At 37.4% G+C, this 26,110-nt stretch overlaps 1 protein-coding gene across 4 annotated transcripts in view; it reads left to right on the top strand.

Moving 5' to 3' along the window:
* The window catches only part of Gba1b (Glucocerebrosidase 1b), a 58,471-nt gene extending 33,102 nt beyond the window's left edge, over window positions 1-25,369 (top strand). For all 4 annotated transcript variants that reach the window (XM_083130734.1, XM_083130736.1, XM_083130737.1 and 1 more), the window contains exons 5-11: window positions 1,497-1,650; window positions 3,778-3,938; window positions 7,691-7,928; window positions 14,997-15,141; window positions 16,134-16,213; window positions 19,125-19,405; window positions 22,594-25,369. In XM_083130734.1, the coding sequence (XP_082986860.1) occupies window positions 1,497-1,650; window positions 3,778-3,938; window positions 7,691-7,928; window positions 14,997-15,141; window positions 16,134-16,213; window positions 19,125-19,405; window positions 22,594-22,693 (1,159 nt within the window). In that variant the 3' untranslated portion in view covers window positions 22,694-25,369. The remainder of the gene's footprint in view (window positions 1-1,496; window positions 1,651-3,777; window positions 3,939-7,690; window positions 7,929-14,996; window positions 15,142-16,133; window positions 16,214-19,124; window positions 19,406-22,593) is intronic.
* The last annotated feature ends 741 nt before the right edge of the window (window positions 25,370-26,110 follow it).

Below are 26,110 nucleotides of genomic sequence, written 5' to 3'. Positions count from 1 at the left end.
ATGTTTTTGTTATTTTGGTTATTTCTGGGGCAGGGCCAACATGTATACTGAAGCTGGTACTTGAAAATTGAAATAATTTAAAGTAGTTCAAAATATTTATAAATTTTTCAATAATATAATTTTTTCATTGGAACTATACTCCAAAATATTTATAAATTTTTCAATAATATAATTTTTTCATTGGAACTATACTCCATCAATCTCCTTTAGTTTTGTTGTAAAGCACCGACATATTCTCCCATGTTACTGCGTTTACTGCCAGTACACAAACTTTTTTTCATATATTTTTACACATACAGCTTTAATATGTGGGTAATTGCTCATTATATATTATGCAGACTATTAAAACAAGCTTCTAAACCAGAATTTGAGTAAATTACTTCAATAAATTAGACTGGTTTATGTATGCCACTGTAGTCAGAAGAGTGCATTGGAGAATGAAAATTGCTAGAAAATGTGAAGTTATCGACTCGACTTTTGTTTTTCTTAGTATTATATCTAGTTAATCTAGATGGAATGAATAATAAATGTACACAATATATAAGAATTGTTCAGTAAACTTGGTCAAATTTTCAGAATATGCCACTGATATTCATAATTCTACTTGAGATAATTATTTAACAGCAAAGCCGGCCCCTGTGGCAGAGTGGTTAGCACATCACCCTATGACACCAGGGATTCCAGGTTCGAATCCTGGCCTGGGCATGGATGTTTGTGAGTGTCCATTCATCAATTTCATCATTTCTCACCCCCATTTTTGCAAATTAGCCAAAAGTTGGCACAAAAGGCAAAGTAAAATAAAGCAAATCAATCAATCATATTTAACGACAAAATTTATTTCTCCCCACAATGCTGTCTTCAAAGTATCAACATTTTGCATAATTTACATCATATTTGAAGTTAACAATAGTACAATACATCATTTTTGTGGATCCTGCGAGGTGGCCAGACTCCAGAAAAGCATGACTAAAGTTGAACAGATACTTGCCAATACGGATAGCATTGATATTGTAATTGCCTCACTCCTGTTTATTTCTTATTGCTTTTCTGCTGCTCTTGTTTTAATTGCATTGATGAAGATTAATAATGAATTGATGAAACACATGTGAGATCAAACTTCCATGCTTTATGTAAGGACACAATGCTGCCACAGAAGGTCTTTCATAAATATAAGTGTGTAAACCATTTCAAGGAAATAAATATCCTAGTATTAATACATATGAATAAAAAGTAATATTTAGTACAGTAATTGACTGTATATACTATATTCTTATATAAAAAGTAAATATACTGTGGAATCCTGATTTTTACATTCCCGGATTTTACATTTTCCCACATTATACTCTTGATGGTCCAATGTAGCAAAATATAATTTTTTTCTCGATTTTTACATTTTTCCCTTTTTCCAACTTCACAAATTTAAAAATGTAAAATCGAAGTTTCACTGATGTACTCTACTCTGTATATTAAAAAATATGTTTGCATTTATTTTTAAGGTCTTATTTTTCATGGGATGGAATTGAATATAACATGGGACGAGTTCCTATAGCAGGCTGTGATTTTTCAACTCATACGTACACATATGATGATGTTCCTGGTGATGTGAATCTTTCTCAATTCAAACTGACAATGGAAGATTTCACATATAAGGTGAGTTTTAAGTTTCTTACCTTCAGATATTGAATACATTTATTTGGCCTTTCCCTTTGTTTTCTTTCATTCCTTCCTACTTTCATTTTTCTTTCTTTCATTCCTTGTGTCTTTCTCCCCTTCCGTTTTTCTTTAATTCCTTCTTTTTTTCATTCCCTTCTTTCTTGTTTTTTTCCCTTCATTCCTTGTTTGTTTCCTTTCTTCTTTCTTTCCTTAATTCCTTCTTTCTTCCTGAAGTACTCCCACATAGCAAAATAGTTAAAGCCCTCACCTTTGGTATGAGTGCTCCTTGGTTCAGTTCCCAGTTGACCTTAAAAAATTTTGATGTTGACCCATGAGGATAATTGTAGAGCTACTTGAGAAGTAGTATTGGACTCTGCTCTCAAGAGTCAGTTAACAGCAGTGAGAGGACTCAATGCTCTGACAACACATTACCCAAATGACAAAGTTAAATTGCATGGCTTGTGCCACAGAGGGCTGTTACACCATAAAGTTTAGTATTTCCTTAATTAAAATCTATTAATTGGATTACCCTATTTACCCTCGGTTACGTTACCGTATTCATCATGGCATAAAGTTGCACCAGAAATGTTCAACCCTGATTCTTCGTTTCCAGATTTTAGTTTATTCTGCATTGTATATTCATTCTTCATGGTTCCAATAAGTTTTTCACCTTAGTCCCCTGATAAATATAAAATGAAGGTTCTACTTGGATAGTGCTCTCACATTCAGTTTGAGAGGTCTTGAGTTTGATCCCAACAGTAACCCCCTCCTCCCCCCCCCCCAAAATAAACTTTTATACAGCACCATGAGAAAAATTGGGGAGCTGCCTCAAAATAGAATCCAGCTCCAATGAGCAACGCCAGATTACAACACCAAAGAGATTTCTTGCCGTCTTGGCAACACATGTTGCCTAGTGAAAATTCTTTTGACAGGCCGTGTCCTATAAAGGACTGTTCCACCACAGATTTTAGTTATTCTATGAGAAGTAATGGAAAATATACAAATTTTCATGTTTGGCAGAATATCTTTGCACATACCTCTGTGGTTTGATTTATTCACGTATAGTCAGGGGTTCAAATGGAACGGACCGGAATGACATTTCGGTTCATGAATGTCTGGAACCTTCCCATTTTGTCTCATCGCTGCCATAATAGGAGATGCAAAATACACAACAGCATGTTAAAAAAAGAAAAGTATTCTGTTTCATGAAAATTCCCATTTCGAGCCCTGTATAAAGTATAGAATTTATTGCTACATTAAGATGAATTAAAAACAAAATTAAACTGTTTATCACATTCATGCTTTGATGAAAATTTCCTTTAATTCCTTCTTTCTCCAGAGAAATAATTGTTACTCATTTTATAGTGTATTCAAATTGTAAATCTGTCAAGAATCATAAATACAGATGTTAGGTTAACTCTCAGGCATTTGCACCTCCCCCCTCCTTTTTTCCCTAAGCAAGACACAGGATCCAACTATCCGTACATTATGCAGTATCAATACAACCATCACTATCCTAAACTCTTTCTTCTCCTGTGAAAATCATCTTGATTTAATTATTCTCATATTAGGTTACAGATATAGATTATGCAGGTCAGTATTACGTAACCTGATACACTTCTCTGATTACACTCTATGGACTTTATTTTCAAATTCAAAACACACTCTAAGTTCCTCTGTTAGGGTGATGGGCCATTTTCACACCCATACAAAACTACAGACAAATTTCTGTTGTATATTTTAATCTTTAGGTTCTTTGATATTAGATGAGAGCATATTGATTTATAAATTAGAATGTAACATGTATTCATTCCCATACGAAATGGTCACTTTTGGCATGTACAAGATGAGAGGTACATGCAAAAGGGTGAAAATGTTGGCATTTACACTCTATTTGACATGTATTACCTGGATTGTCTGTTTTTAATTTTCTCTGATATCATTTTAACTTGTTTATATCTTGTAGTATTGCACATATTGTTACTTCATCAGGTACCAAAGTCTATATACAAGGGTCTGGAATTTCTTTGCTTCTTTATGTTGAGTATGGCTTGTAATCTATAAATTTACAAGATGCTACATTACCGAAAATGTAAATCTATGTTTTATTTTGGCTTACCATAGATACCATTGATAAAGAGAGCTAATGACATAAGCCTGAGGCCTATTAAACTTGTAGCCAGCCCATGGACAGCACCTCCATGGATGAAGACGAATAATGATTATTCTGGTTTGGGTTTCCTCAAAGAAGAATATTATCAGGCGTGGGCAGATTATCTTGTCAAGTAAGTACATCTGCTGTTTTACTTAGCAATAAGTTACAGGTAGACTTTTGTAAAATTAAAAACATGTTAAATGCCAATAGTGTTTTTTAAAAATTTACTTGTGCATTGTTTCTGCTGTTTGATATTGACTTTGGTTGAAAGTTAAAGGTTAGCATTAATAAAAATTAGCATTTTATCCTGTGATAATTAGCAATTTATTGTTAACTTTTGATGCCTTATTACAGGCAATTCCCTCTTTTTCCCTTCATGCATAATTTAAGCTAATTCATATTTTGATAATATACTGTGTCTACATATATAGAGGGTGGGCCAAAAGTTACAATTGGATATTGATATATTCTGTATTATTGTGAATGAAAATGTCGTAACCATTGCAGAAACTGTGTTGAACAGAACAAGATACATTAAAGAGTGTAATAGGTCATGATTACCTATAAGATTAATGTCAGTGCAGCTATCAATTGTCAAACTTCTCGGTAAGTTGACCATTATTCTCAGCTGAATATCCTGCCATGTGACTGACCTCTATCAGAAAGTACACATTCAAAATGTTTGTGAGGAGGATAAACATTCCTCTCAACATATGACAACTTTTTATGTCAATTTTGCCTGCAAATGATATGTTCTTGCACTATAAATAGTTTCCAATAGTGACTTTTGGTCCACAGTGTACGTATATAACTTAAAGGATTTAATAGTTTTATTCTTTTTTAATGCTTTTTCTGTGACGCTGAAATCTGAATAAATAAAATAGAAACAAAACTTTAAACAAAGATAGTGACAGTCATCACAGTAATTCAATTTTGTGCCATAATGAAAATCTGGTTTCTTAACTCAGAATAGTTGTATCCTTCATACATCGTGTATTTGCTTATGCACATACATGGCAAACTATTAAGAAGTTTTGGTTTTGTTATGAGGAGAGTCCAAAAAGAAACAACAAACTGGTAGCATTTTAGGCAAAGAGCTATTAAAGCATTCCAAACTTCTGCATAGGAAAGAGACATCCTTATGGAATGTGTTGACAGTGCTCAACATGCTGCCTCGATGACTGAGCACGTTGATTGTGCATCTCATGATCTTACCGCAGACTGTCTCAGATTGAAGTCCTGTCATGTGCATGAGTGTTCTTAGTAAGTGTTCGTTCATCAATTTTTATACCCTGTACCAGCTAACTGTAGAGCAGACAAACAAGAACAAGTCTCTGTGCAAGTAGTGATGCAAGACATCTTCACCAATGAACAGTAAGAGAAACAGGATTGTATAATGGCCGACTGGAGTTACCTGCTTTCCCTGCTTTGCTCTGGCAGCATTGCCAACTTTTGAAAACAATAAATCCATACACACATGGCAAACTGACCTTATTTTTGTATCCAGGTCTGTATGCTTGGTTTAAGAAATTCTTAGGAAATATTTACCCCCAGCCTCCTTTTAACACTCACCTAGTTTTCAAGATTGATTATATATTTTAGCATTAAATTAATGGCTTGTACAGCATCATATGCTAGTTAATCTCAAAGGAAACATGATAAATATTCAAAAATTTTGACAAACTGCATCCTCATAACGTATTTTATAATTCCTTCCCATAATATGAAAACTTATTTAGATGGGAGGAATTGAAGTTGAGATCACCTAAATTTCCTCGATTCGGATAATTTGTGGTTGTAATCACTTGAAATTTCTAATTTGCTATGTGCTGTCCTTATATAATGAGTGAGGCACATCTGCAATCAATCGGATTAGAACAAAATTTAAAAAATCACAAGAAATTAGTACTCAGAATGAAATGATAAATATACCTGTACGTTACTTGTCTGCCAAGAAAAAGGAAATTGTCCTTTCATAACCAGTTTTGGCACCAAACATAGCTGCCACTGCCTCTGTAAATAACACAAAAATGAAAAAAGAGCGACTTACTAAGCATTAGAAATCAAAGCTGATGCAGTTCTCTTGATTTGTAGAGGTAACGTCGTTGCCTTGTAATCAAGGGGTCCTGTTTCGATTTGCAGTGGAGGTACATGGCAAATTGGTTCGGATTCCACTTTAAACCATAGGTCAAGTCCCAATTAGCCTTTCTGTGTATAAAGTAAACTTAAAACATCAAATTAAAATTCATGCATGTACAATCACTGTCGATGCACAGAGTAACAAGCATACACCACTTCATGGTCGATGTAGAAAGGAGGTTCCTGTTCTTCAATTTTATCAGATTTGTTTTACTGAAAACATGTTCAGTTAACGTTTGAATGTAGAAGGGATAAAACAGCAAGTGCAAATTTTGACAAGCCATTCATTTAGCATACGGACCAAGGTCAGGACGGTATGTCCGTACATGCCATGAAATTTCCGTACATGTACGATCAGTACCGTACAGTTGACAATGCTGTGCTTTCACCACTCTATTTCCCTTCTTCTCTGATGCTGTGCGTGACCCTGCTCCACAGTTAGCTGGTACAGGGTATATCTAATTATCATTCATCCTCATCATGATTAGACTAAGGAAACAAAAAAGGGGCATAAAATAAGAAAAATACTAGTACATCACCTTCCTGGATGTGGATGTGCACACGGAGGAAGGACATTTGGAAATCTCTATCCACATCAAACCTACGAACCATATGCAATACCTACACTTCTCCAGCTCCCATCTGTTCCACACCAAGAAAGCCATCCCATTCTCTTTGGCCCTCAGAGGTCAACACCTCACACACCTCCCCACCTCCCGACAGAACTATAACCTCTGCCTACACCAAGCCTTGACCAACCGTGGATATCCTTCCACCCTGGATACCAAACAAATATCCCGAGCTGCTTCATACACCTCCACCAAGAAACCTGCCACTAATTCCCTGCACTTGTCACCCAATATCACCCCCACCTCAAAAAAATGAGACTCCCAATCTCCAAAACATCCTGGTCCACCACAATCTGCCTACTCACAATCTACTCGCCCCTCCTACAAATGCAACCACCCAAGGTGTAAAACCTGCCCCATATTTGTCACTTCCCGCACCCTCCAGATCCACACTGCTATCAGCAAATTCACCCTCTATCCCAAAGGAACCTGCTACAGCTCTAACCTCATTTATTTCCTCACATGCAATATCTGTGGGAGCTTCTACCGAGGGGGGGCGGGGGGGCGGGGGGACATCCAAAGCCCTGAACCTCCACATCAACAACCACCGCTCCTCCACCCAAAACCTAGACTTTGCTGTTGCCATTCACATCAATCACCACAATATTTCCTTCAATGACTGCTTCCAGGTAGCGATCGTCCACTCCTTGCCCCAATCCACCAACACCTCCGTACGTAGAACATGGGAGAAGGCCTACATATCAGCCATGAGTGCAACCACACCATCAGGCCTGAACAAGGTCGCCCAGTAATATCCCCCCACAACCACCCCTCACCGCAGCAACACCCTTTACCTCACCCTACGCCTTTCACCACCCACAGTTTTTGACAGCATAGTGAGGGAACCTGATTTTTTCGTGTGTGAAACTGTCTACTTTTTCTTTCTGGACCTGGCAACCCTGCAGGCAATGTGCTATCACACTGTTGATGTTGCTCAGTACATGAAACATCTTTCTACTCCCGATGATGTGACAAATCGTCACAAAAATTTGAAGTTTTACTACGTCTGGTGAGTGTTGCCTCTCTCCTCTTTCACTTTTTATTAAGCCCTTGTGGCTCTCCTTCCTTTTATCATATATATATATATATATATATAAAATGAATACCTTTGCAGGTTTCTAGATGAGTACAAAGAAGAAGGTGTAGATATATGGGCAATCACTACTGGAAATGAGCCAATCAATGGCATCATACCACTTAATAGGTTTAATTCCATGGGTTGGAGTGCCACCTCACAGCGGAAGTGGATAGCAAAGCATTTTGGACCTGTCCTACGTGGCTCTCAGCACAATGAAACAAAGCTCATTGCCCTTGATGACCAGCGGTTCTTTTTACCAAGATGGGTTGAAACAGTAAGTTTTATGTTAAAATGTATTTTTCCTTAGAATGTTTACATTTTAATAACTTTTATTTATTTATTTATTTATTTATTGCGTCTTGTTTATCATGGCGAAGTTAAGGCTTTGTAGCCTTTTCTACCACTTAACCATGTTTACAACAACATTTAAACCATTACATAGAAAGGTAAATTTTAAAATATAAAAAGAGAAATATAAGATTACAAAGATAAAAATTACAGAAAAAAATGATAAGAAAAAAAAATACATACGGGAATAAAAACCTAACCTATACACACGAACATACAACAAAACACACACATACACACACACACAATCAGATATTCATGACAGTAGTCAGGGATTTGAAATATTAAGGTGAATAAGGATTTTCAGTGTTGTTCTGCGCTTAACTGTATGCAATTTATCACTGAAATATAATGTGCTAACTATTTGTGGCCAATAAAAAATGTTTTAATTGCGTCTTAAAGACATATACTGAAGATGAGTTTCGGATTTCGAGGGGCAGTGAGTTCCAAAGACGAGAAGTAGAAACGGTGAAAGATTTTGAATAAAAATTTGAGTTATGAAGGGGGATGAGTAGTTGAGTTCTCCCTCGCGATCTGGTGTCAAGGCTGTGTGATTCGGAAAGCATTGAGAATCTGCTCGAGAGATAAGCCGGTTCCTTTGAACTGATTGCCCTATAGAGAAGGGTGAGGTTGTGTACCTTTCGCCGATCAATTAATTTGAGCCAATTTAGCTTTGTAAAGAAAACGGATAAATGGTCCCTATATTTCAGATCGAAAATAAAGCGGACGCAGGTGTTTTGTACTCGTTGAAGACGCTGAGCGAGATCATCTGGTAATTCGGAATAGACAGAATCGCAGTAATCGAAGTGTGGAAAAACAAGTGCTTGCACCAGTTTGATTTTAATGCTAACGGGTAGAAAATGTTTAAGCCGAACAAGAGCGTGTAATGCAGCGAAGGCTCTTTTACTAGTTAAATTTACGTGATCTGACCATGAGAGATGCTGATTAAACATTACGCCCAAATTTTTGGCTGTTTTACTTAATTCAATAGCTTTCCCTAAGACCATTATGGGCGGGAGGGAAGAAATTTCAAATGTGGAAAGCATTTTTTGTGAACCTATAATAATAGTTTGGGTTTTCGAAGGATTAATTAGTAGCCCATGATTAGCTGACCAAGTACTGATTTTGTTCAGATCATAATTTATATCGCGAATTGAATTTTCAATATTCTTTGGAGGAAATGACAAATACAGCTGAACATCATCTGCATAGATGTGATATTTACAGTGTTCGAGTGCGTCAGGAATATGGTTAATGTACAGAGAGAAGAGGAGTGGACCGAGGACGGTTCCCTGGGGGACACCGGCGCTGATTGATCGCCACGACGATTTCTCACCAGAGTTGAAGACGCATTGTTGGCGTTCATTAATATACGAACGGAACCAAGCTACGGTTGGGTCAGAGAAGTTGTACAGGAAGGATAGCTTGGATAGCAGGATGTCGTGGTCAATGGTCTGAAAAGCTTTACTAAAGTCCAGAAGTACGAGAATAGTTACTTCTTTAATGTCCATGGCGTGTCTTATGTCGTCCGTCACGTTGATGAGCGCCGTGCAGGTGCTATGGTTGCGCCGGAATCCCGATTGGAGGGGATTCATTAGATTGTTTCGTGATAAGAAATTACGCGTTTGGTTACTGACAACGTGTTCGAGAGCTTTGGACAGAGCCGGAAGAATACTTATCGGCCGGTGGTCGCCGAGGCTGAGAACTTTGTTTGTTTTCGGCAGAGGGCGAACCTTAGCCAGTTTCCAAATCGACGGGAATATGCCGAAGGACAGGGAGAAATTAAAAATGCCTGTTATAGGAACGAGAACGTACGGGAGAATTTTTTTAATCATTAGAACAGAGATTTCGTCTATTCCCACAGCAGTGGATTTTATTTTATTGAGAGCTGACTGAACGTGTTCTGGCCGAATGGGCGAGAAGAAAAATTTTGGTGCGGTGCCGTGAACGGTGGTCGAAATCGTTCGTATTGTTTCTTCCCTTACATTATTGTCCAGTGTTTGAACTTCGCTGAAATATTCGTTCAACATTTCTATGGAGAAGTTTAATTGATCGTTCCTTTTTTGTTTACCAACCCCTAAAGTTTTCAGTTTTTTCCAAATAACATCCGACTTTTTCTCATAATTCAGAAGATCGTTCGCGAATCGACGCTTTGCTTTCCTGACCTCTTGGTTACAACGATTTCGTAATATTCTGAAACTTTCGAAACTGCCACTTGCCGACTGGCCGCGCTTTACGTCCCTCCGATGTTTGCCGTAGGCTCGATCCCTAGCTGCCATGAGCTGCCGCAGGTCGTCCGTCAACCACGGACAAGGGGGGCGAGAGACGCGTTTCTTTTTCACCGGGGCGTGCTTGTCGTACAACTGGAGAATGAAAGTGTTAAGGAGATTCACCTGTTGGTCGAGAGTGGGCAACGTGCTGATTACGTGCCATGGGAGAAGGGCGGCGTCGGCAGATAATTGCGCATCGTTTATGTTTTTAATGTCTCTGTAACATACAAGTTTGGCTTTGTACTTGGGAACGCGCAGCTCATAAGATAAAAATATCATGTCATGGTAAGAGATTCCGGGTACTGGGGTTTGTCCGTGACTTACTACGCGTGATGGGCTGGAAACAAGAATTAAGTCGATCCACGATTCAGAGGTTGGAGTATGGTGAGTTGGGTCGAGAGGACAGATGGAAAGGTTCAGAGCAGACACCGTGTCCCGGAACGACGTGACTTCTTTCTTTGTGCAGCAGAGATCGATATTAAAGTCCCCCAAAATTATCGAATGTTCATAGTTGGGCAAGAAATTCCCGATTTCATTTTCGAAGTTGACGAGGGAAGTGCAAGGAGGTCGGTACACTACGGACAAAAGAACCTTTTGTTGTCTTACGGTGACTTCGAGTATGAGGAATTCGGAAGAATAGTTATATTCTCCGTGAGATTCTCCTATTACTTTTGCGTTAATGTCTTCCCTTAGATATATTGCTACTCCCCCGCCTCTTTTTCCGATCCTGTCTCTCCTAAAGAGTTTAAATCCCGCCACATGCACCAGATCGCTCGAGAGGGACTCTTGCAGCCACGTTTCGGAGATTAAAAGAGCATCGATATGTTCGAGCGTGGAAAATATATTTTGAATCTCGAGGAAATGTTTGAGGGCGCTCTGGGCATTTATGTGCGCTACATTGAGGTTGCCGGCGGCGAAAGTTGACCTGGGTTTGGGAAAAAAGTTTACAATCGTCTGCCGTGAAGGGGGTGGGGAGGGGTCGGTCACACTTCCTGGGGAGAGGGACAAGTCTCCGAGTTCCGCAAATGGGCTGGATGGGGGCGTTGCCAAATTTACAGTCACCAAATTACCGGTTCCAGCCATCGCAGAGAGTTGAATTTCAATTTATTGGATGATCCGGAAAGGCATGCTATGTAAGGAATTATAAGTCTACTTACCAAGGCGGCAGAAGAGATGATGTTTGCAGAACACTGAAAACCCTTTGCAACACACTTAAGCACACACACACGCAGATAAACATATACACTAACACGGAAACACAAAAAACAATAACAAATATATGTAGAAAAGAAACTTGCACAATGTATGTACAACACAGTTTTAAAATGGACGCTGAGCTTTTTTATGTCCATGTCTCAGGGTGTCCTTTCCCCTCCACGTTCACTCGATTTTTTCCAAGTCTTCCATCGTCGTGACCGAGATCTTATGCCCGTTGCTACGAAGTATAATGATCCTTCCATCCTGGGTCCAGACGTTCCTGGGGCCGTGTTGGTCCTTAGCCCTCTGCAGCACCTGATGTCGAGCGGCCGTCAGGGATTCTGTCAGAAGGAATCTTGATCCCTTCAGAGCTTTCTTTCTCTTCCATATAGAATCTCTCGTACGGTAACTGCAGAGGCGGAAGATGATGGGCCTCTTCCCAGACTTCACTGCGTCCGCCACTGTTCTCCTCTGGGGACCGATGCGGTGGGAACGTTCAATGTCATCGATGCTGATGTCCTGCATATTCAGGTTCTTCCGGATCACTTGAAGAACGAGCTCGTCCGTGTTCTCGCCGGTCGTTTCCGGAATGCCGTGCAGCAAGAGGCAGTTTCTCCTGGAGTACATCTCCAGATCGTCGATCTTCCGGGCGTTCTCGTTCGAAGATCTCTTGAGAGCCTCGATGTCCAACTTTACGGATTTCAGCGTTTCTGCGGCCTCCTTTTTGAAATCCAGGAAGGCCGTGCTCAGATCTTGCAACGCCGGCTGGACTCCGGTGTCGGCGCTACCAAGGGGTGTCTGCTGTCCGGCGATGTCCCGCAGGCGGTTCTCAAACTCCCGAAGTCGCTCCTCCACGCTTTCCACACGGTTAGACACCACGTTCAACGAGGGCTTCGGCTTTGTCATGGTAAAATTGCCGTAAAAAGTATATTCATATGATGTTTACGTCACCACTAAGAGGCTTGTCGTGAACACTGACAATGCTGGTACTTGATTATATGGAAAATGGACTTTGATCGTTAAATGTACCAGCCTAGTGGAAGGAAAGATATGGGAGCTCTCGCTAACCTTGCATCGTGCTGTCCGCCATCTTGCTCTATTGTCATAATAATAATTTATACATTTTACTTTTATTATATCTTTTTAACAGTGCCATTCTATTAAACATATTTTATTGTCATTTGCATTTTAGGTCAGATAAGAACTTCTGTTATGTATTGAATATATGGTAACTTTGTTGTGTTGTTATGATAAATTTGAACCAAGAAATGAAGTTACAAGAAATTTATTTGAAAATAAACTTAAAATAAACTATTTGAGCTAATGGAAACTAAATGTGATATCTACGTAAGAGGGTAAGGTGTTTTTACAAGTAACCTTTGCTACATGGATGGCAGAAATAAATACAGTGCTTACATGCAAAGTTATGCAAATTTTCAACAAGATATACGAGGGGCATCCCAAAAGTAAGATTACAAGGCCTATTTGTCAATAATCATATTTTATTTTGACGATGAACCAATGCACATGGTGTGGTAAATGCAACACTGTATTTTTCAACATAGTCACCAAAACGACTAAGGTATTTGTCTAATCGTGGGACGAGTTTGTCGATTCCACGTTCGTAAAATGTGGTGTCCTGCCTGTTCAGCCAGTGTTGCACTGCTGTTTTCACATCTTCATCACTTTGGAATCTGTGCCCTCCAAGATGTTTTTTCAAGGCCTGGAAGAGATGATAATCACTGGGTGCTAGATCAGGGCTGTATGGTGGATGTTGCACACACTCCCACCGAAAATGTTGCAACAGTTCTTGAGCGGCATTGGCAGTGTGTGACAGGAGTCCAGGACGTTTATGTCGAATTTTGTTTCTGGGGTATGGTGATGAACCCAGGTCTTGTCACCAGTGACAATGCGCTCAAGAAAATCTTGGCCGTCAATGGAATACTGCTGCAAGAATGACAGGGCACAAGCTATTCTCTGTGCTTTGAGGTTTTGTGGAAGCCATTGGGCACAGACTTTGTGAAATCCCAACTGTTCAATACTGCAGCTAACAGTTCCACGTGACAAACCCAAGTCATGCATTAGTTGTGTGATAGTTTGATTGATTGATTTGTTGTTTTAAGTCTACTTTATGCACAGTAAGGCTAATCAGGACTGGATCTACAGTTTAAAGTGGGATCCGAACCACTTGTGCCTCCACCAGGTATCGAACCTGGGACCCGTTATTACAAGGCGACGACACTGCCACTGCGCCATAGGGGAGGCCAGTTGTGTGATAGTGATTCTCCTGTTCTTCAGGATCGCATGCTCAACGTGTGTTTTGTTGTCTGTCGTGCCAACTGTTGTGGGTCTGCCACTTGAAGCACAGTCCACTGTTGTCACCCTCCTGGTTCAAAATTGGGTGCACCATTTTGCCACACTCTGATGACTTATCACACTTTCCCCATAGACGTTCACCAACTGACAATGAATCTTCGCAGCTGACATGTTCTTCGCATTGAGAAATCGGATTACAGCATGTTGACCCTTCATCATTACCTGCGGAATGTTCCCAATGGATATGATTAGAGCCCGGATGTTCAGGCACTGAAAAGTATTAAAAATGGCAGGCAAAAGGCAACAAAAAATTGAAAAAAAAAGGGCAGTGTATGTGGAAAAAAAGGCAGTGAAGTTTCAGAAAGAGGCAGTGAAAATTGAACAAGAGGCATTATAAATTGAAGAGAAGGACTTAAATTCTTCTTAAATCTTTAAAAATGTATTTACAAATAATAATTTGAATAAGAAGGATTATTGAAAAATGAAATCAAATAGAAGAAGAGAAATATAATTTTAAAAAAATGCCTTGTCGGAATGACAAAAGAGGCAAAGAAAATGGAACATAATGCCTTGTTGGAATGACAAAAGAGGCCAAAAAAAATAAAAAAGCAACATAAAGTTTGGTTCAGAATGTTAAGATCCTTAGGATCGGTGTACTTTTGTGTTCAGTTTTTGTCTACCAGCGCCTGAAACGAATAGGCATTTTGCCTAAAATCCAGGCTCTAGATATGATGTTACCGCCTGAAACAAAAGATACATTTTGCTATAGTTTTATGGTGTTGAAGTACAAAGTCACGGAAGATATGTGTCTTGTAAACTTACTTTTGGGACGCCCCTCGTATAAACCAAAATTAGTGACATTTGTGTATTTGTATTTCTTTATACTATATGGAACTACTTATTTATAATTGTTTTATGCAATAAATATAACAACTGCGCTTACAAATTAATTGAATGAATAATTGCCTGTTTTGTATGAAGGAGGCTAAAAAGAACACTTAGCACACATACATGAACCATTTTAGAAGCAACCACTGCAATTCCGATTACTTACTGAAGCTTCATTGTCAGTAAAGTTTACAACACATTGTTATAGACCAAAATATTTCATTGTTTCATTTGCTCAAAGGTACATATCAATTTTCAAATACAGGCAATGCATCATTTGTCAAAGCATTTTGGAATGAAAATCTGTATTTCTTCATTTTCAGCTTATGGAAGATGAAGAGGCAGGAAATTACATTGATGGTATAGGAGTTCATTGGTACTGGGATTTTCTGTTCTCTGCCAGGTTGCTCAGTGACACACATGAAATGTTTCCTGACAAATTCATTCTAGGAACAGAAGCATGTGTTGGTAAGATTGTGTTTTGTTTAGTTATTTTACGAAGAGTATTCTTACCTGTATCATTCTGAAGCTTTTGGAGCAAGGCAGCACCAGTAAGGTGCTTGCATACACTCAAGACATCTAAGTAGTAAAAGTATTCATGAATAAAGTGCAAAAGCAAGTTTTATTATAGTATTTATTATAGTTATCTGAATTCTGTATTTTTGGTATTAATATATGTGTCAAAACTATTAGCGCACCTATGTCTAGTGTCTGTGTAATACAATTATTGCTCTTTAACTATCATTTGAAAACTATTTACTTTAAAGCTGTTACAAATTAATAGCCTCTTTGCATTTCATGATTGTTGTTAACGATATTATCAATCAACTAAAGGGCGACCCTTTCTGATGACACTCAAATGTCAACCTCACTTCCACGTAGTACACCCTGGACTGCATTTTGTATAATAACAATGCTCTGGAGTCCAGACTCTCATCCAGTATAATCTCTGTGGGGCTAGTGTTCATATATGTTTTTGTAATTGCCCCTTCATCCATTCCATCTTCTCACCATTCATCCATCCTCATCTTTGTGGTTAACCAAAAGTAGCAGGAAAGTGAAGTGAAAAAATCAATCAATCAATGAAAACTTGACTTAATAAAAAATCTGTTTTTGCCAAGTATTCAAAAATCTCACTTTGTGCAGATAATCGTGGCGTTTAAAAATAGCATATACAGAAACCACTTTGAAGAAAGCTGGGAACTTATGCTCTTATGCCACTGCAGTGATCAGCTGTTCCTTGCAGTTACCTTGGCATAACATCAACTTCAATGTACATAGAAAAGTTAATTCATTTCTTTGTCTCTACCAACAATAGGGTTGAAATGTTGAACATTAGAAAGTAATGTCTTCTGAATGACTGATTAACAAAGTATATTTTAACTTTTATGTAATTGAAGCTTGAGCTATTCATTAATGCAGACATTTCATTTATTTCTGTTGTACTTCTGTTTCCTAAGGTGATAAGCCATGGGACTTCCAAAAGGTTAGTCTAGGATCCTGGTCTCGTGGAGAGCAGTATATTGAAGATATTATCGAGGTAAGAAAAGCAATTTTCTAGTTATAGTAAGAGGGGGGAATTATAATTATTTAATGTATTGTTTGAGTTTTGTTTTACATTCACTTTATGCATGGATCAGGACTGGGTCTGCAGTTTAAAGTGGAATTCGAACCACTATGTGTCTCCACTGTGTGTTAACCCAGGACCCCAGATTGTAACAATTGTGTATCAAAAATATCAGTACCTCAGTCGATGTAAGAATTAATGATTTCTTTGGTGGACTATTTTATATTGTTAGTGTTTGTGCAAATTGGCTTCTATCTCAGGGATGGAAATACTATAAAATCTACTCCCCTAAGTTAGAAACTGGGAAATGGGAGTCTAGGACTAATAACCAAGTCAAACTAGCTACAGGGCATTATGCTATGGCAGAGGTTATTCCATGAGTTTTGAGTCTGTTTCTTTTGTTCTATATAAGTTATCCAAAAAACTCAAGAGCTAGTCAGCCTGCAGAGTAGTTTGCGAATTTCACTCCATCGATTTCATCTTATCATCTTTGTTATGGTTTAGACAAGAGTGGCAGAATGTGGTACAGACTGGCATATGTCCTTGATTGAGATAATTTTTGTTTGCTCTAATCATCTTAAAAGGAATTTATCAGAAATCATGTATAGTATGAAAAAGATACATTCACCTTGGTCAAGCAATCCGAGATCCCTGAGAAAAGGTTTTTGTTTTCTTTGTTTGTTCGCTTTACTCCTCATATCTTACTCTTGAGGTTACCATGACACTGGGGAGAATTATGATCCACTATACAATAATAACAATGTAGTCCAGACCTGGACTCCTATTTTCACAAGACAATATTGTTTCTATTTACAGTACTATGTATTGTTTATGTAGAATAGTGCAACTGTAGGTTGGAATTGATTCTCGGTGAGGTGAGGCACCCGACTGAAATTTGCCCCTCCCAATTGTAACTTTTGGATCCCTCACTGTGGCTGTGAATGTGAAAAAGCACTGTTTGAAGAATTTGTGTCATGTGAAAAGTATTCCAGAGCTTGCTTGCTTGTGTAGTGAAACAAATGACATGAGTTCATGGGAAACATCATGCACTTGACTTAGCATAGAGTAGCAGAAAACCAACAGGTATATGCTGCATATCTGTTATTGCTGCAAGTAAGGTTTAGCTGTGATTGACTTACAATGTTCACCACCTGAGGTTTCAGTTTAGAATCCCAGCCTGGGTGCCAGTGTTCATTTGTGTGTGTGCTTTTATTAGTTTAATCTAATCATCATTCATCAAAATTTCAATTAGCCTACAATGGTAAGAAAGTTATTCAAATACAGTGGAATCTCAATTTTACATTTTTCAGCGGACAGAGCTGAAAAAATTTAAAATGCAGGAAAATGTAATATCGAGGAACATTTTACAGCATTTTACTATTTGGGACCATCAAGATTGAATGTATAAAGTGTGAAAATGTAAAATACAGGAACGTAAAATCGGGGTTCCACTGTATTTTTTAGATGTCTTGCACAACAAAAATACAATTGAAGGATGCTACAGTAATGATCACATCAGAGTTGAAAGTCAATGAGGTTCTTGCAATGCAGGAAGTGTGAAAGTGTTCTAAGATAGGCTCAATTGGAGCATCACTGACTGGAGTTGCGAACAGCAGCATATATGCTTGTAGTCTCAAGATCTGTATCTATTGTGTTGATGTATTACAATATAAGTAATGATTCATATTTACAAGTATTATTTATTCTCTAGAGGCTATTCACCATCTTCATTTCCATTGAAAGCAAAATCTAAGTACACACTCCCAAATGTCTGTACACCGGTATTAATACAGTGCTCATGCCCAACCCTGTGGCCGAGTGGTTAGCACATCGCGCTGCGATGCCAAGGGTCCCAGGTTCGAATCCCAGTCGGGCTTGGTTGTTTGTGAATGTCCATTCATCAATTTCGTCACTCATCCCCATCTTCGCAAATTAGCCAAGAGGCACAAAACGCGAAGTAAAATAAACTAAATCAAATCAAAATCAAAATAATACAGTGCTCATGATTAGCCAGGAACTGGGATGTAACATAGTCTCCATGTAATAAAAAACACTTTAAAGTTTGAATTATTGTATTATTTTGTAATAACTGTGGTTGTGCCAGTAAGAAGAACATTGAGTTGGTAGCAGAGGACCAGTGTCAAGACAAGACAGATGAAACAGATCCACTGCAGGAAGATAGCTCAGGTACAGTGATTGTCAGTAGATCCATGTTGTCAGTGGTTACAGTATTTATACTATGATGCCTCTTTCCATGTTAATAGTATAAATAAGCATTGCGTAGTGTAGATGAGATCATTAATTCAACCTTCAACAAACAGATAATGTTTTCAAAGAGCAGTCCAGCTCATCTGTCTGCTCTTTTGACAGGACATGTAGTCTGTGAAACTCCAAAACATTCTGGTCCCATCATGCTGATGGTCAATATACTGCAGGGTTCTCAATCTTTAGAAAACTTAATCACTCACAAATTGAACATAGTATACATCACTGTATGCTTGTGCTAGTGCTTCACATATGAATGATAGACATAGTATCTAGATTGGGTTAGTACTTCATGAATGAAAATTGAAATTTCTTTTTTTCTTTTTTTTTGTAACTTAATACAATAATTGTTTGATAATATTGAAAAAGTGCCATAAAGAACTCATAGCGCTGTTCTTTTACTTACAAAAGGTAGAGTGTAAATTCAATGTCATGTTTTTCATGGGAACGAGATGAAATACCCTAAAACATTCGGAAAAGCAAAATCTGGGTAAAATTTTACACCACAATGATTGAAGCTATGATGTGGGGAAAATGTAGACTCTAGGAACGTAATATCAGAGTTCTGCTGTATTTGTAATCTAATCTAATACCATTAATAAAATATGTTGCTTTGTAGGACCTAAGACATTGGGTGGTTGGTTGGATTGACTGGAACCTAGCTCTCAATGCTACAGGTGGTCCAAACTGGGCTCACAATTATGTAGATGCTGCAGTGATAGTTAACGCAACAGCTGATGAATTTTACAAGCAACCAATGTTTTATGCCTTGGGCCACTTTTCAAAGTTTATTCCTGAAAATTCAATCGTACTTCAGACTGTAGTAAAGAATGACGGGAAACTAGAAGTGATGGGATTTCAGAAACCTGATGGAGGAAAGGTTGTGATTGTATTTAACAGGTAAGTCATTATGAGATTTATGTAATAGAAGATTATTAGATTATTATGTGAATTATACGGTAGAAAGAATTGAACTTCAGTTTGACTGGTAACTAGCTCGAACTTCAGTTTGAGATATTAGGCTTGCCACCTTTAAGGAATGAAATTCCGGGAGATTTCTCTCCAGCCTTCAAATCCTGTAGATTAATGTCTCTGAGTATCAGCTGTTACCTGTTGTCATCTTGCTACTGTGAATGCAAAATTGAGTCAACTTGATCCAAACAACCTAGCAACCACAATTTGTAAGTAAGCAAATAAGTAATACTTTTTTTTTTTTACTTGCCTCTATGAACTGGCCATGGCAACAACACAACATACTCTGAATTAATCTATATAATGAAGCAAAATTAGGTGGAGGGAAATAAAGAAGTCTCAAGACTTTGATGCAACAATGCCTGTTTTCATTTGCTGCAGCTCTTGTGACAGATAATTTGGTGCAACAATGTGTTTAAACTTTCTATTTCTCCCTCCTTCCTCTTAACGTAAACAGTAACTAATTTTTCACGATCACAAGTCTTCAAAATATTATGAGGTTTAATTGCTTCATTTGCAAAAAGAAATTTCTTAGCTCACAAAATGAATAGCAAAAGAAAGTAAGGTAATAATAGAAATCTAGAAATCTCATAATTCTGTGAGATAATAAAGTTTGCTCAGGAGACTGGAAGAACGAGTTCAATTTCGGGAGAGACTGGCTACTGGACTACTGGAGAGTTGGCAAGCCTCCTAATAGATGCATACATTATAAATATACTGGTGGGGCACCTAAAAGTACCACAGCAAATAGTTCTGAAACTCGAAGGTTTACGACAGTTCTGATGTCACCAATGTAAATGTGGTCAAAGGGCCCAGTGGACAGAGCATGTCTGGTCTCTAGTCACCATCTTGAATTCAACTTCAGAATTTTAAATGAGACGGGGGTGATATGATATATCAAATCAGGCTAGAATTTCACGAGAAATGCAATGGTGAAGGTTTTTTTGACGTATCTTCAACCAGTAAAATGTTATGACTGAATTCTTGTACCAATTTGCTCCTTTTTGAGGTGTCAGAAATTAACATTAAAATGTCTTTAGCACGTCAGTAATGCATCAAGATCAAAGTGACGTCTAGGGAGAGAAGTTCGCATGCCATTGCACATGATTTTAATCAGATACATCCAAGAAGTGCTGCGCATTACGAATGGTTCTCAAACAATTACAGTGTGACACTTCCATTGAATGAAAGGTCCTTCACAGTGACAATGCTAATGTTTTTGTTCAAGGTGAATTTAATAAACAGATATGTAACACTTGTCGTCTGATAACTAACTTTGGACAGAAACTGTCTAATAACATTCCCATAGTGTTCTGGTGTTCCTTCTGCCCTACTGAAAAACCCCTGTAAAATGTACCTTCTTCTGTAAGCAAGGATGATAAAACCTGTTCATTTAACAAATCCCAAGTAGCCCTAACCATTTAAGGTTCCGTCGAAGGAAAATGGATGTATCTGATTAAAATCGCGTGCAATGGCATGTGAACTTCTCTCCCTAGACGTCACTTTGACAGTGGCGAAGCTCCTGTGAGGCTTTTGAGGCTTAGCCCACCCAAAAAATGTTGAACTTAAAATGTTCTTGTACCCTGTAACAATCAAAGTTCGTTAAAACGAATTAAACTATGTAATCCGAACATTTGGTTCTGCTGATCCTTCCAGATGTCTCTGCAGTCAGGCCAGAAAAAGGAGAGCACATTCGGTCCGAACTGTGAGGCTTTTGATGAAAAGCTTTGCGATAAAAGGCAGTTACAGCGTGAGCTCTGTGTAGGTGGGAAGGGAGGGGACTGCCGATTCGCTGGGTGAAAGCGGCTAGCCTCAGAACCAACCTGTTGTGCTTTTAGTCTTCTTGTGCAAAGTGCGTCGTTCACGTGCTGCATTGTTGAATGTTAATTTACTTCAAGTGCATGCGCGCGTGTGTTTGTGTGTGTCACATAGTGTATTTATGTTATAAAAACGGCTGGTACGGAGAGAACATTGACGTCATTGTTTGAGGAATTAAAAGAGAAATCAAGTTGGACTTATGAACAGTTTTTACGTGATCATTTGCACTAATCTTCAGACTTTAAAGGCACGTCAAGTACAATTCAAAATCAGCTGATTGAATCAGTAACTGACGTAATTAATGAACATATTAAAGGAGAGCTACATTCCTGTGAGTTTGTTGGTGTGCAAGCAACAAACTTTCTATTGATCAAGGCTTCAAGGAAAGAGTAATTGATACTTTTGCTACCAACAAGAATCTACGCATGGACCTGCTGTATAAAAAAATATAAGGTAAGCAGATTTTTCAGCCTACCCAGTATTTACGCCTTAGCTTCGCCACTGCACTTTGATCTCGATGCGTTACTGATGCGCTACAGACATTTTAATGTTAATTTCTGACACCTCAAAAAGGAGCAAATTGGTACAAGAATTCAGTCATAACTTTTTACTGGTTGAAGATACGTCAAAAAAACCTACACCATTGCATTTCTCTTGAAATTCTAGCCTGATTTAATATATCATATCAACCCCTTCCTATTTAAAATTCTGCAGTTGAAATCAAGATGGTGACTAGAGACCACACATGCTCTGTCCACTGGGCCCCTTGACCACATGTACATCGGTGATGTCAGAACTGCCATAAACCTTCACGTTTAAGAACTATTTGCTGTGGTATTTAGGTACCCCACCCGGTATAGTGGATAATTCCTCTGAATTTGTAGAACTGTTAATTTATGATAAGTGATACAAAATTATTGTATTTAAAGGCATTCTGAGTGCAGACTGATTTTTTTTCCCAGGCTGCAAGAAAGTGCAATGAAATTCATATTTACCTAGTACTTTTTACATATGACAGTATACAAAAAGGATCTGAGCTTGAAGGTAGAATGCCAAGTCAAACAGAATAGAGCATGTAATTATGTTGAAATAAAGTTAATATAATCATAGGTTGACTCTGAACTGTATTACCATCTATTTATTCTATATGAATACTAAAAAAAAATACACATAAATAAGTGATCTACAAATTTGGTTGCCTACACGGCAATGAATAGTAATATAGTGCATGCCATTATAATGTAAATTTGTCTTAAATTTTGTGCATTGTGATTGATATTTGTTGTGTTGCCTTTCAGGAGAAACAATGATATTCCAGTAACAGTTACTGACACTACAAGAGGCCACATAAATCTCCTAATTCCAAAGAGGTCAATTCATACACTACTTTACTGGTAGAATCATTCGTGAAGGAAAGTTGGCAGCTTTTAAGTAAACAAGAATTCTCAAATGTGATGAGTACTGATGATGTGCTCTAGTAGTAAATTTACCAGCAAATAATGGGTAAAATAACCTTGTGAGTGGAAATATATATTTTTTTTGTTACAGATGTACCAATCAGTTAGATTTATCTATTAATTTTTAGTTGAAAATTGCATATGCGAATACCTCTTGTGTATGCAGTTTTATGTACTATGGAAAAATACTTTGAATCTTAAGTACAAGAAAATTAACAAAAGTTCAAGAATTTTAATCTTGCATTGGGTACATCAGTGATTGATGCATGAGTGGTTGCATGGATTACAATTATAATACATATTCTGCATAGATTATGCATTGATATGCATAGTCTGCATAGATGTGCATTGATTAAAGGTAATATCTAATCTTTATTACTTGCATTTACATTAAGTAAATGAATTCATTTCACATTATAATGTGAAAGAGCTGTCCAGTTCATGTATTGAGGACAACAAACAACATACATATGTGAAATAACATACAGCCACATGACACAAAATTAATAATGTCAGTGTGTGTGTGTGTGTGTAGATTACAGGTGTAATCCAGACCTAACAAACAACATGTATGTAGAAATTTAAGAGATAAATGCAGACGGACAGGACTTGACCTGGATCACTGGCATACTGTGCCATTTCTCCATCAACTGAGCTAACTAGCCAGCCATCACTTCTTCTGTTCAGTAGGTAGAGGAATGCATAGTATGCCAAATACCCCATTTGAATCCTTGTTGGGCCTACATTTTCACTTAAATTTTACATAGTGCAACTCCTGTGTGTGCTGAAAGGTAAGGAATGTAGTTTGCACAAGCTTCGCCTGAAACCAGTGCTTGAAGTGAGGGGGATGGTATCCCCCCAGCTAGCAAAGTTTTCGCAATGTATCCGCCCCATCTGCCTCATTGTCACCATGCTAAGCCATAGGAGCATCCCCTCAAGGCTCGACTAACACCTTCCAAGGTAACATTTTCCACTTCAAGCACTGCCTGGAACAGACCAGTATTACACTGCTGTATGAGAATGTTTCAGAAAGCTACAGAAGAGTGTGCCACCGTCAATATGGAAATGACTATTTTGGATTAATTAAAGGTAGATTGCAACTCTAATCCACGCATCCACTACAGGGTTAAATATGAAAAATACTGAAAAAGCATACATATCATGAATAGAGAGTATTAATTTCTTTATATAAGTTAAAAATTTGTTGATCTCATTAGAAATATCATTGAACCATGTTGTTTGTATGCTTTCATCATATCAAGATATCTTATATGAGCATGGACAAAGTATTTGATTCAATATCAACGCAAAGCTGCATGAGCCTGAACTCTCATAGTATTTACACAATGTGCATCCATTCCTCCTTTTTTTGGTTAAGTACTCGTTCATAAGTTACCACATGCTTTTCATAATTTAAAATATATTGCCTCTGATTCATTATTAGGCTCTCATATTTGGGTGTACATAAAGATCTCCTCAAGTTTCATGTCATATTTAGATTTAAATATCTACGTATAATGTTGTGTGTGTATATGTTATACTCTGACAGTGCAGTGCAGTTTATGGAAATATTTAAATGCATGTATATCATTTTATTCAGTACAAAGTTTTCATTTGCAATGAGTTGAAATTTTTAAAAGAGTTGTCAAGTGTATGCAATGTTTGTATGATGTATGCTAATAAACATATTTGATGTAAAGAATAAATTGATCATGTGAAAACTAGAATGTAATAGTTAAATTCAAAATAAAGCCTTGGGTTTCCTGCCCCTCTCCCTCCTCCTTCATGCACCCCTTCAATTCAAACTTCTCTACATAAGTTAATTTGCAGATTGAGCTGCATTTACACATAGCTTTTCAATATTTACAGGAATAAATTACATACACAAATCCATATTTACAAGATTTTTATTATTTTTTCTAAAAAAATTTACAACAAGACTACATTCTCTCCAAGTAGACATTTTAATGGAGTTCCATTCAGCAAGTTCTTTTTGTTGTTGTTTTACAATCAGGTTGTTGGGAGTAAAATGACAATTTCATTTACATATATAACTTACAATCTATCAGCCTTTTGTGGATCTTCACTGGAAAAAGAATATTGTACATTGTGTATTCTAATCTAAACACATCATTTGACTAAGACCTAAAACTATGGAACTAGAGTTTTAATTTTCAGCTACATATTTTAGTGTTCTTTACTATACGGAGCAGTGGAAACATCTATGAAAAAGATTCTACCTTGTCCTCACAAAAGCAACCCCATGTTCAGTAGTGCAAACTTAAAGACAATCAAAACTTCTTTCAACTGAACCAGTATAAGTGAACATGCACTTCATTGGTTCTTTACATAATGGGTGCTTTGGCAACATTATTTTATACTTTGGAATATATAATTAACTATTTCATACATCCAAAGCATCTAATTAGTTAATATCTAGGCTATTCTCACCAAATCCTAATAAACTAATTGTATAAAAAAGTTGTTTAGCACAATTATAAAAGGAAACACCAAGAAAAGCCAAAGATTTTTCTTACAAGGCACATGTTTTGTTGAACATTAAGCTGTTATATGTTGTTTGACATGTATACATGTATATATGTGGCAATATAATTTATTTATTTCTTCTTTTTTTTAAAATTAAATTATATCTTTTTCTGTGTTTTGAATAATGCTTGTTATACTAAAACAAAAACACAAAAAAAACTGAACAGATTTGGCATGCGATTATCATTAAAAAATCAGTGTAAAATGTATGAACCAAAAAAAAATGTCAGATGTTTTGTGTTTTATAAATTTAACTAATTTTAGTTAGCAATAATGTTTTTATTTTTCGTTGCGTCTGACTGCCATGTAGAATACACAGGGTGGGTCATTGCAGGTGGCAATTTTTCCATTAAAATTTCTGCATAAACAGCTCCAATCCTTCGTTGTAAAGAAGACAGTCAAAGCATGGTGCTGATCATTGCTATGCAGGGTGGCTACTCACCGGGAATTCCTTGAATTCTGGGAACTATGCGTGAATTATTGGCTTCGGGAATTATGTAAATTCTACGTGAATTTTTCTCCGTAGACGTGAAAAATTGCAACTTTTATTAATCCAAATGAATTCATACATTTACAAATGTCCCGAGGCAAGTTTTTAACAGTTTAGCTTTTATGTTTATCGAGGAAGAAAAAAGGAAGCTGCGTGGAAAATAAAACTGAATTCTCTCAATCTTTTACTTTGTTAGTGTCCTTTGCAGAACAATCTATCTGACAGAGGGAAGATTATTGCAAAATAAGATATCTTTAATTTTATCAGGTAAATTTGAATTTGAAATCCTTATATAATTAACAATTTTTCGTAATTAATATA

This window comes from Lepisma saccharinum, chromosome 11 (genome assembly GCF_977018435.1).
Source record: "Lepisma saccharinum chromosome 11, izLepSacc3.1, whole genome shotgun sequence".
Taxonomy (NCBI): Eukaryota; Metazoa; Arthropoda; class Insecta; order Zygentoma; family Lepismatidae; genus Lepisma; species Lepisma saccharinum.
The sequence above is the reverse complement of the archived record's forward strand: the minus strand, read 5'-3'. Positions and strand labels throughout refer to the sequence as shown.